The 12642-nt window shown below is 40.0% G+C and overlaps 1 protein-coding gene across 1 annotated transcript in view; it reads right to left on the reverse strand.

The window, feature by feature from the left end:
• Nucleotides 1–12642, reverse strand: part of LOC127582420 (short transient receptor potential channel 3-like) — a 92064-nt gene that overhangs the window by 59928 nt on the left and 19494 nt on the right. Inside the window, exon 2 of the mRNA XM_052037645.1 lies at nucleotides 6562–7339. Coding sequence (XP_051893605.1) covers nucleotides 6562–7339 — 778 coding nt within the window. The remainder of the gene's footprint in view (nucleotides 1–6561; nucleotides 7340–12642) is intronic.

Here is a 12642-nt window from a genome sequence, read left to right on the forward strand (position 1 = left end):
CAGGTCTTTCTTTGTACTTAATTTCTCACAGCAGGCAGCATCAGTTATAGAGAAACTGTGCATTTTGTTCTGTATTGGTTCACCTTCTACTTACATACTTCCTACAATATGGATTCCAAGACTATTCCAAGACAGTCCAGTCTTGCAAAGATTTTATGTGGATTCAGTAGTACATCTCTATTTCTCTATCTTACAAGGATGAAATTCACCTTGCACAGGAGTAGTAGGGTATTAGCATTCTGTTTAACACACTTCCCAATTTTCTATTTTATGTAATATTTAAGAATCATTTTCAGCTTTGGATTTAAAGTTTAATTTTTATAATATACCAATTTTTATACAATTGGGCATATCAATGTAGGGGCAGAACCATCTGCTTGTTTGCATTAGTCAACATTTTTTTGTTCCATTGTACAGCAAACTGCTTCTCAGATTACAGATTACTAGACTCAAAAAAAACCAATAATATTCATGAGAAAGTTCTGGTGATGAATTCACTCCCACACTGGCATCAATGCTTTATATCTGCAACATTTTGCTTTGACTTTATTTCAAATTTCTTTTCATCCATTGTCAATACTCTTGAGTGATTGTTTCAGCTCTGATATATAGATGCCTTGGGAACAATATGATACTCATGAGCAAACTCATTTTAATGTAATATCCAAGGTTCTCCTTAAACCAATGCCAATAACTTACCGGTGTTTTGGATGTGGTGATAAAATCTCTGATGAATGTTGAATGGAATAATTTTAAATAAAAGAGCAGTGAGATCGTGCTTTACTTTAACTAATAATTGCTGGAGTCTGAATTCTTTGATAAACTGCCATTTTCCATTGAGCTTTTGCCTATTGAGGAGAATAATACCCTCCTACTTGACCTTGTGTTTGGTGAATAATGTGAGTATAAATATATACTATACTCTATGTTACATACAAATATGCAAAACACAGTGTACAATATACCATACTTTATGTGGACTCCTTTCCCTATGAAAATGTTCTGATTCAGCCCTTTTAATTTGTATATATGCGTGACTGAAAAGTATTGTTTTGTTGAATTGCCACTTCCAACTAATATTTTGCATCTGTTTTCATGGCAGAATAAACAAAAAGCATTGCAATGTTAATAGAAGGTCAGAGAGCAAAAGGGAGGGAAGAACTTAAAATAGACACTAACTAATAGAAAAAGTGCTAGATAACCTACTGGGATTAAAGACTGACAAGTACCCTGGATTTAGTCTGCATTCCAGGCATTTAAGAGAAGTGGCTGCAGAGCAAATCGATGAATCAGTTGTGATTTTCCAAAATTCCTTTCATTCTGGAAATGTCCCAACAGATTGCAACATCACAAATGGAACACTCCAATTCAAGCAAGAATGGAGACAGGAAGCAGAAAATGATAAGCCAACTACCTCAACATTTGTTATTGGGGAAATTATGGAATCTAATATTATGGAAATCGATAGAGGGCATTTAGTAAATCATCTAGTAAGGTCAACATGGCTCTATGGAAGGGAGATTATGTATGGCAAGTATATTAGAGTGTATTGAGGATGTAATGAGCATGGTGGATAATGGAGCACCAGTAGATTTATTATATTTCCAGTGGAACTCCAAATGGCCACATAAAGGTCACTGAACATATTGAGAGCTGAAGGAATTGGGGATAATATATTAATATGGGTGAATGATTGACAAACTCACATAAAGCAGATCAGCAAGCTACAATTAGTGGGGTGCACAGTTATAATTTGGGGTCTCAATGAGTTACATCTACATTATGATGAAGGGACCAAGCATATTTTAGTCAACTTCACCGGCAATACAAAGATAAGTAGGATTGGTGGCAAACATATGCGGAAAGGACACAAAGAGTCTGCAAAATAGTATGGTTAGGTTAAATGAGTGGTAAACGTTTAGTAAATGTGAGGAAATATAGGAAGGGAAAAGAGAACATTTGGAATTCTCTACCTCAGAGAGCTGTGGAGAATGATTTATTTAATATATTCAATGTTGAAATAACTGGGGAGTCAAGGGTTAAGGGGGCTAGCCAGGAAAGTGAGTTAAAGCCAAGATTAGTTCAGCCTTACCAAGGATAGAGTCTGGCCATTTATCTCCTTCCGCTAACCGTATGATTGCTTTTATTACATTAATGGCCAAACGATCCATTCTGCTTAAATAGAAGGATCCAGTACCCCCTACTACTTTTCAATGGTTTTCTCAAACTATATCATGTTTAAACTTGGAAAAAATTAGGAGTGGTACTGTTGATCCTTCGCTTAAATTTGAAGATGTTTGGAGTCCATTTATTCAATATTTTCACATGATGTAGATCCCCTTTCAATACTTTCCAACTTGGAGGAATGGACTTGACGACATAATATTGCTTTGTTTCTACTGAGAAATTTTAGCCCAGTTTTTTTTCTTTTTTTTGTTTTGTTTTTTTTAAAAAGTTTTTTTTGTTTAGTTTATATTGTTTATAATTTTTTTTATTGATTTAGGTTTTTTTAAAATTTATATAATAAATCATTTTCTTTCCTTTCTTTTATATTATATTCATTTACTGAAAACTAATAAAAAGATTGAAAAAGAAAGATTAGTTCAGCCATGGGCTTAATGAATGGTGGAATAGACTCAAAGGACCAGTTCTGTTTTGTTGTATATTTTCAACTGGACAATAACAGTATGCCATGAAATAAAATGATAACTTGATCAATAATGAAATCAGTTGAAGCATATAACACAGAATAAACCCAGATACTCATGCAAAGTGTTTAAATTTCTCCATTCTCCTCCCAACTCCGGCCACTGTCAGACTTCCAACTTTTCCCTGTTTACTCTCTTTCCTGATTGCTGGTTCTATACTTGACCTCCCAGTCAATGCACTGCAGGCCATCAGCCAGGAAAGGAGTGAAAGGACGTTAATGAGGTCTTGATGTTAGATTCAGTGTGGGCCATATGTTCCCAGTATTTCTGGATTTTCCCCACAACTACTGTGATCCCTTGTTCCTTCCACTGCTCCATTAATATTAATGCTGTCATATGTAAGTGGGAAATCCGCAGACAAGACATAGGTAAACTTGTCAGGACTTGTGATGGTTGAAAAATGGTTCCTCAGCCTAAGTATTGGGTAATATAATTTTTCCTATACCTCTCTCTAAGGCTATAGCAGGATATAGATCAGTTGGAAAGTTGGGCAGCCCGCTCACAGATGGAATTTAATCCCAACACGTGCTATGTGATGTATTTTGGGAAGTCAATTAAGGTTGGGACATGTACGGTAAATGGTAGAGCACTAAGGAATGTTGATGAATAGGGAGACCTAGAGGTCCAAGTGCATAGTTCTCTGAAAGCAGCAACATAAATGGATACGGTGGTGAAGAAGGCAGGTAGCATGCTTGCCTTCATGGGTTGGGGCATAGAATATAAGAGCTGGGACATTATGTTGCAAAATTTCACAAAACTGATTAGGCCACACTTGGAGTATTGTGCAGTTCCAGTTGCCATACTATAGGAAGGATGTGATTGTGCTGGAGAGAGTGCAGAGGAGGTTCACCAGGATGTTGCCTGGATTGGAGAACTTCAGTTATTGGAGACGTATAGGCTGGGCTTGTTTTCTCTGGAGCGTAGGAAGGTGGATAAGAGGTGACCTGATAGAAATATACAAGTTATGACAGGAATAGATAGGGTAGACAGTCAAAATCTTTTTCCCATGGTTGGGCTATCAAAAACAAGAGGGCATAGTTTTAAGGTAAGAGGTAGGAGGTTGAAAGGGGATATTAGGGGTAAGTTTTTTTACACAGAGAGTGGTTGATATCTGGAATGTGCTGCTAGAGGAGGTGGTGGAATAAGATATAATTACTACGTTTGAGAGGCACTTAGACAGCCAGTTAATTAGGCAAGGCATAGAAGGATAGGGACCTCATGTGGGTAAGTGGGACTAGCGTCGATGGGCAAAAAGGTCGGCATGGATGTGGTGGGCTGAAGGACCTGTTTCTATACTGTACAGCTCTATGACTCTATGACTTTGTGTCCTTATCTGTCATTTACTTGATGAATGGAAGTTTGCCAAGTAGGTGGCTCAGCTTGGCATAGCAACAAAATTACTTTTCTCCATCTTCCTTTCATGTTAATGTCTTTCCCTATACTTTCTATCCACCTTATGTTTCCTTTTAATTTGTGGCATTTGTTTTTCTTTCGTATTGTTTATTTGAATCCTCTGAAAAGGTAGAGCTTTAGGACTGGTTTGGGAGTTTTAAATATAGAAAATTGTCCCTCAGATGTCACCAGTTTATGTTTCACTGATATTCTGCACAGAACCTCTTTAACTGGGTTCTAGGAATCACCAAAGAGATTAATGTTTTGTTGGCAGCCTTCCTGCTTTAGGAAGTTCATACTTTCTTTTCAATACCTCAGCATTTAAACCATTTGATTGAGCCCAAATGTGGACTTTGAGTTCAGCTGCCATCTAAAAAAAAGCATAGCTTCATTTGGAATTCACACATTCAGAGGAAAGGGAATGTCTGAAAGGGTGGCGGTTCGAGAAACCGAATGACACTGATCACGTTGGCACCAGCTACGAAAAGGTGGAGATAGCTACTTTCCATACTTCTCACAACATAGATGGAGGCTATTCAGCCCACTGAATTCATGCTGGCTCACAGAGCAATCCCATTTCCTAGTTTACTTCTTTATAGCCTGTTCTCTCTCACATGCCCATTAACTCTCCTCTGAATTGCAGCAGAACTGCCTGGGGCAGTGTAAATAGAAGAAAATAAATAAAAGCAGAGGAGAGCGAAAAACAGTAACAAAAACAACATGGAGATGCAGAACACAGCAGTTACTTGAAATCTAAAATAAAAGTGAATACTGGAAGTACCCAGTCAGGCAGCATTTGTGGAGAGAGAAAGACTGAGTTAATGTTAGAGATTATTGACCTAACATCTGAACTGGCCAGTTCTGACACAAACTGGAAAAACTGGTTCTTAGTGTTGAATCCCAAGAGCTGTAATGTGCCTAATCAGAAGATAAGACACTGTTCCTTGAGTTTACATTGAGATTTGCTGGAATGGTGTAGGAGGCATGGACAAGTGCCTTGAGAAGAGAAACGGCTGTTGCTGGAGATGGAAGAATGGACCAGCAAATCACATAGGAAACAGTCCTATTTGAGAGCTGAAAGGGAGGGAAAGATGTGTCAGTTGGTGGTATCTCATATAAAGCAGCAGCTACAGAGAATAATCCACTAAGTATGGGTAGGGTAGAAGGGGAGTCCTATGCTTTCCTATCCTTTCCTATCCTGTCCTAGAATCCTATCCTTTCTCTGAGTGAGAGGAGAGTGGTTGAAAGCAGAAGTACACGAAGTGCAACAGAAACAGTTATGAAAACTGTCGACTATGGTGCAGGGACAGCCACGGTTAAGGAGAAACAAAGACATCTCAGAAATGCTGATGAAGGAAGTGTCATCTTCAGAACAGATATTATAGAAACAGACAATCTGGGAAGATGGAATGGAGTGATTACACGAAGCATAATGGTGTAGGCAAGATAGCTTTGGGGTTCTGTGGCTTACAGTATATATTAATTTCTTACTTACCTCTTATGTAGCTTCTTTTAAATTAAAGTAAAATATGCTGGCCATTCACTATCTTCTGCTCACATTAATGCAAACAATCTACAGACTGTGTGTCATGCCTCCCGGTTGTAATAAAATTAGCTACAATGGAGTTCAAGTATAAGGACTTGGACTATGTACAAGTATCTTTTTCTACATACTGCTCATTTCAATGTGGGGAGAGTGTGGCATGGGAGTATTTTATTTCCATATATTCTATACATTTTTATTGCTTGTTATTGCAAATTAGTGCATATTAAGTTCATAATAAACAATAACCTTAATATAGAAGCTTGTTGTAATGATTCAGCTTTACTATATGTCTGAGGCTACAGAAACTATAGATATTTTGGGCTGTTAAACTGATTGGGTAAGGTATGGTTTAACCACCATTACTGTTGAAATGTTTACCTGGAATCTTGTCGTAAAATTCATAGAGGGCAGATTTCAAAGCATTTGTCCTGGTTTAATATATGACCCCCCCCCCACCACCCCCCACATATGTATATATTTTAAGTTCTCAAGCTGTCTAATAATTATGTGGCCATTTTTCAAATGTAGCTTGACACTGGGCAGCAGGTAATACAAGGTTATAAGTTGACCTCATTTTGAAGCATTATACCACTGGATGATTTTTCCATGTGGCACTGTTTAGATCAGGACATGACAACCAAATTACACAACATTCACATTGACTCATGTACAAAACATTTTGCATTAACCTTGGCAATGATAGTATGCTGCAGTTTGTTTCAGTATCACAATGCATGAGATGATGGATCAGAGAAACTGCTCCAGGGGAACTAATTCCCACTCCACCCCCACCCTGACAGTCGAAGAGTTAATTATCTCACTGTTTCAATTCGTTTATTTAGCCAGTTCAGATTTTAGAAAATTAAAACAGAATATGTCTGTTTAGATGTATATTTAAGAACTCATAAGTCTTACCTTAAATTCTTTTTCAATATTTGCCAACTTAGCTAATTCATTACTAAGCTCCAGTGCAGTATGTACTGGATCTTCACTAGACAATGACAAATAGGCAGGGCTTGCTAATCCTTTGTATGCATTGATCCTGGATCTGGAGTGGCTAAAGGAATCATGCTTTTGCTTCTCCACACATTCATTACATTTGCAGAAATAGTCATGGGGTTTCTCAATCCGTGCTCCCTTCATCAGCAACATGTGCACCACTTCATATTTCTGGCAGTGAGCTGCCAATATGATTGGGGTGATGTCTGGAGAAAATCTGGTGCCATCTTCATCATAGGCGTAAAAATCATCATCCTGCGATTCTTGTTCACATGGGCTAAGGGTCAGACGGTTACTGGGCTCAAATCCAGAGTGATTCAAAATTGCTTCCACAATTCGTATGTAACCCTTACTGATAGCAAGTAATAATGCATCTCCAATTCGAGCCAGGTTATCCCTCTTCAGAAGAAGCTCTGTTACTTCCAAATGTTCATTTCCAACTGCTAGTTGGAGGGCATTTTGTCCCATGTAATCAACACAATTAACATTCAGTGACTTGTTCTCCTCCAGCATTCTCCGGACAACAGGGATGTTCCCATATTCGGCTGCATCCAAAAAACGTTCCTCTTCTGGGGTTAAACTCGTTCCCCTGTCATTGAACATGAATGCTGGGCCCCGCACAGCCTGTCTCCTTCCTTTCTCCCTGAGCACCGTCATTCTCCGCTGCATTACTGATGGGTTACTGACACTTTGCCTAGGAAAGGGAGAGAACAATAAACTAAAGTAGTATGTGAAGCATTTCTGCGATCAATGCCGCTAAATTCAGAACCGCATTTTTAAAATGAAATCACTTACATAACATTTAACTTTTCCCGAAGCCAACCTAATGCAACCTTAATTTGAATTCTTGTGGTTACTTTGGTTTTCTTAAGCAATTAATCAAATAAATGAAACTGAGTGAAATTGAATAGAGCTGGGAGATGTGCTGGATCGCAGGCACACAGAGTTCAGTTTACAGTAATTCCAGATATGAGCCAGCACTGTCGCTGGCCTTAGTGCTTAACCATGGGTTGTTAACTTGTTGAAGCTGGCTGGCAATAATTAAAACCATTCTTCTTAAAAGGTGGTAGTTTCTGACTGTAACCAGAGGTATAAAACATTATTATGGTCTAAGCTGGACGTGATGACAGAATGCAGGCAAGACTGGGCACCCTGATTTTCCAAAGTGACTCTACGGTGAGGAGGAGAGAGGCTTTCTTCTCATGAAGGCTAGGAAACCCTCTAGACACATAGTCAACTGGCAGTGGTCAATATGAGGAATCACACACTGAGGATATGGACTTTGTATTGCAAGATGTCTGAAAGCTTCACACACAAAGTCTGTGAAAATATTACTCAATCCCAGCTCCCAACAACATTCACTCAACACTGCTGTCAACCTCACATCCATGTTTCAGAGTTTCTATCACTCCAGTGATTCAACAAGGTCAAGCACATCACCCAATGTGACTGATACTCATTAATATACTTCCCTTCTGTTTGCAGAACAAGATGGTACAGGGATGAAGATGGGCTTACTTATTACTATCCCAGTTGGATAAGTTGTTTACAGATGACCCAGCCATAAAAAGATTACATGTACGTCAAAACACACAGTGAAATGCATCTTTTGCGTAGAGTGTTCTGGGGGCAGCCCGCAAGTGTCGCCACGCTTCTGGTGCCAACACCTAGACCACCTCCACCCTTCCTCCACCAAGTACTCCTTCTCCTTCTCCTTCTCCTCCTGTTTGGCACCTGCTCCCTTATAGGGAGCAAGGAAGAAGCCCTCATAAAGGCCAGGTAATGCAGTCTTTTGTAGACAAGAACTGAGTACTGCAGAGGTCCAGGCAGTGCAACCATTGTTTGCGCATGTCATAGTCTGCTCCACCATATTAACCATGGTAGGATGGCCTTTGTTTTCCTATGTTACCCATGGGTTATGCACAGAGCCAAGAGTCATCAGTGAATAGTCCTTGATGCACAATTGTGGTGGCACAAATCCAGGAGTCATAGTGGATTGCATCTGAATGAGGTCATCACTACTATTGGCAGGATGCCAGGTGCTGACCTGCGAGATGTGTTGCGTGTGGTCACATACCAGCTGGATCTAGAGGGAATGGAACCCCTTCAGGTAGCGTCCCATCTCTGGGTCAGCATGTGATGCCTTTGAGGCAAGGTCAGTGGTGCACTGCATCCTCACAAAGCTGTGTGCTCACTCTTCCTGATTCTCTTGGGTAAGACAAGATGAAATGGACTGAGCTCTTTTTTGTAAAGAAAGTGTAGGGACTTCCATGTCTTTGGATCACACTAGAATAGCCATGGATTCTCAGTTAATTTACAGAAGTTTGTGGATCTGAACACTTGATGATGAATTAGCAAGTAGGAATTATGTCATGTGGCAAATTCTGACTGCTTATGGGAGAAGTTGTTTTGGGTGTGTGTGGGTCTGACTTCAAGCAATTGTGAAAGTTGCCTGATTTTCCTCTCATGGAAGGATTCAGCTTCAACACTAATGGGCATGCTCCACTCCTAGGGCCGGGGAACCTGCCGGGATGTAACACTGGAATCTTTCTGCAAATACACCCTTGTCTGGAGACCTAACCAAAGCCCCACCACAACCCCAAGGGTTGTGCATGCAGACCTGATAGTGCATCTATGCATGTGCCTGTCTGGAAGATGTGGCCAAAGGATTTTGGGGATAGCGACATGCAGAAGTTCCCAAGTGTGCTTACAATGGATGTCAAACCATAAAATTTTACACTCACTCATTCAGTCACATGCCTTGAAATTCAGACATAGGAGTTGTCCCCTATCTGATTCGCACCAGATAACCTTCTGATAGAAGGTACCACTGAGGTGGCAAGTTGAAGTAATTGACAGGAAATTTGCCAGTGATGCAATGGCATTGATTAGGTCAAGAGGTCGTATGGCAAGTGGGAGCTGGGGAGGGAATGATCAGTGGGGTCGGAATGTCGAGTAGCTGGTTTGCTGGTAGCAATTGCCCTTCCTGACACCCCATTTAGATACCCCACTTCTTACATTGTTGTTGCACCCTAAAAGACATTTGTTTTATTTCCTCCACCCTGCTAGGCCGCATTTTGATTTGGTTTTCCTGAGTAGAGTGGGACATGCAGTCTTGGAGTGGGCCATTGGACTTAATACATGGAATGGGTCTGGACTGTATTTAAGTCCGTGGTGATATCAATTATTTGGGAGCAGCTATTTTCTGCTGATTATATTAAAGGCTTTGTACCTCATTTAGTACCTGCAAATTGTACACCGTACTTCTAAAGGCCAAGATCTTTAGAGTATTTATTTTGTTTCTCAGAGACACATTTTATATTGGGCTTCTCCTTTTCCTATCTTCAGTCCTGCAGAAAGATCCTGACCCAAAACATTGACCGCTTGCTTTTCTCCACAGATGCTGCCTGGCCTGCTGAGTTCCTCCAGCATCATAATGTTTTTCATCTAGATTCCAGCATCTGCAGTCCTTTGTTTCTCAAGTTTTTCACTCCAACTCAGTACAAGTGACAATAATACATCAATTCCAATAAATGAGTGTAGCATGCATTTCTATCTTACCAAATATACACCACATTTTGAGAGACATGACAGCTGCTTGGAATGATGATGGTGGTGATCGGGGAAGTGGAAGAGGATGAAGAGAAAGTCATCTCTGAATGTGGTGCCATCAGGGCATGTCCTATAGCCCTGGGGTTCATAGGAGCACCTCGCTTCACTAGCTCAGATCTAAAACAGCAGGAGCCCCTCCATGTCCACACATAATAAGGCCTTGCCACTATTCACTCATGAATAATAGGTGGTGAGTTCCCATGTTATTGACAATGATCTACTTAATAGGAAATCTCACCATTCTCCCTTGAAATTCAATGGCATTGCCATGGTCCATTCCTACACTACCAATATCCTGGACATCATGATTAACCAGTGAGTGATCTGGCCCTAGAACTTAACATGGTGGGGGTTGTCCCCAGATTATGTAGGGGTTCCATTCCTGAGAACTGTACCTAAACTGAATTTTCCATAAATCAGAAATTAGCAATTACCCCCAAAATTGTAATGTGAAATCTTTAGCCTTGTCAGCCCCTGGGGACTGATTTGTAACGAGTAGACTAGGCTCTCTGTCACATTACATTCCTGTTCGAAAACAACCCTTTTATCAATTTCTTCTTTTGTGAAGGGCTTTACTGCTGATGATTGCAAGTGGTAAAGCAATAAATGTGATTTTAATCGTGATGAATAGAATTGCAGTAATGCCATACTGTCTATATATAATTACATTGTCCATTCTCGTTCTTTCTTGAAATGGACTAGGATTTCTGCTGCAATCATCACATATCAGCTGCTGGAAGTTGCTCAATGGGAAAGTTCACACTAAGTTTTAAATCAACTGAACCCTGATTCTTTCATTTCAGTCTTAGCTATTTCAACATAATTCATAGGGTATTTACTGGTATTTCAGTGTCTTGCAGCACACATATGTCTGCATTAAGTACATCTGCCACTTTTAGGCTAACCATCTTAGGTAGGTAACAATGCGGGAGTCAGAGTGGTGGGGGCAGAAAGGGTCAGGTGTGGAGGAAAAGGATCAAGGGTGGTCCAGGGTTTTCTTCTTAAGTCCAGAGGAGCACATCTTCTCCTCCTAGCACACAAAAAAAAACTTAAATATTTAAACTTCAACCTTACCTTTGCAGCTTCTCCTAGCCCAAGATTTAATTCCCTGAATGTACCGTCAGGCAGTGGCGCTGACACTGCCTCACCTCTCAGTCCTTCCACTATTGGACCCAATCTGTTTAATTAAGATCGAACCTGCCTCCTACCTGCCAGTGCCCTGCTCACTTAATCCAACGAGCAGGATAATCTGGGGTCATGCCGGGAAGGAAGCAGTATCACTGTGGATAACTGGCACACTTACAGATCCACACCCCCACATCCTCTCCCCACCCCATGGTAACGTAGCATCCCTGAGTTTCTTTAACAAAATAGCACAATGAACCAATTATTTACAGAGATATCTGTACATATCTTAAATTTAACTTAACACAAACTTATTCTGTTTCTTAGTCTTTTTGTCTGAAAAACTCTTCACTCTAAGTGGCATTTAATATCTCTGAAGTGTGTATTTCAGGCATTAGTGTTTCCGGTAAATCACCTGTATAACCATGACTCATACACATTTGGTCTGGCATCCTTCTCTATTGTTGTTGTATTAACGTAATATCTTCATAACTTTGAACAGGGTGCAGTATACATGCATAAACCTTAACACCAGCAGAAATAATTCTAATTAATACATATGGCACATAACTAAATATCATGAACTCAATGGTAACAGTCCCTAGGTTGCCTTTTAGTACTTTCTGTTTACTTGCTGTCTTGCATGTTGACCTTCCTTCTTCTTTTCCAATTCCTAAACTGTGTTTCTCCACTTCTCTACTTTTTTGACCTTTGTTATGAACCCGCTGTTTTCCTTTATGAGGTGAGTAGCTTGGGCTCTGCATCCCCCTGAACACTCCATCTACAGCTGGAGTCACAACTCATTGAGATGATCCATAACCCATTGGTAGTGTGGGGTTTCATCTTCCATTGCCCAGGTTGAGAATGAAACTGCTAAGGCTCAATTTCACTTATTACTTCTTCTAAGTGTTCTACATACTGTGAATTCTCAATCTGAAGATCATAAAACAAACTTGTTTTCTCTCTTTCTCAGTTCTGATGAAGGGTTTGGACCTGAAACATTAATTGTTTCTCTTTTCACAAATGCTGCCTGACCTGATGAGTGCTCCCAGCTTTTTTCTGATTTTATTCTCAGTCTGAAATTCTCTGAGCAACACTCTGTGACTCAAATAATGGGAGTCACCGTCCATGTTCTCTTCTATCTTCCTTCCTTTTCTTATTATTTGGTTCTTGTTTCAACCAGTATTTGTCATCAACTTCTTTTGCAACCTGGCTTCAGAACATAAACTCCTTTCTAGTCCTGAGTCCCCCTTTCTGTAG

Source organism: Pristis pectinata, chromosome 2 (genome assembly GCF_009764475.1).
Source record: "Pristis pectinata isolate sPriPec2 chromosome 2, sPriPec2.1.pri, whole genome shotgun sequence".
In the NCBI taxonomy this organism is placed as follows: Eukaryota; Metazoa; Chordata; class Chondrichthyes; order Rhinopristiformes; family Pristidae; genus Pristis; species Pristis pectinata.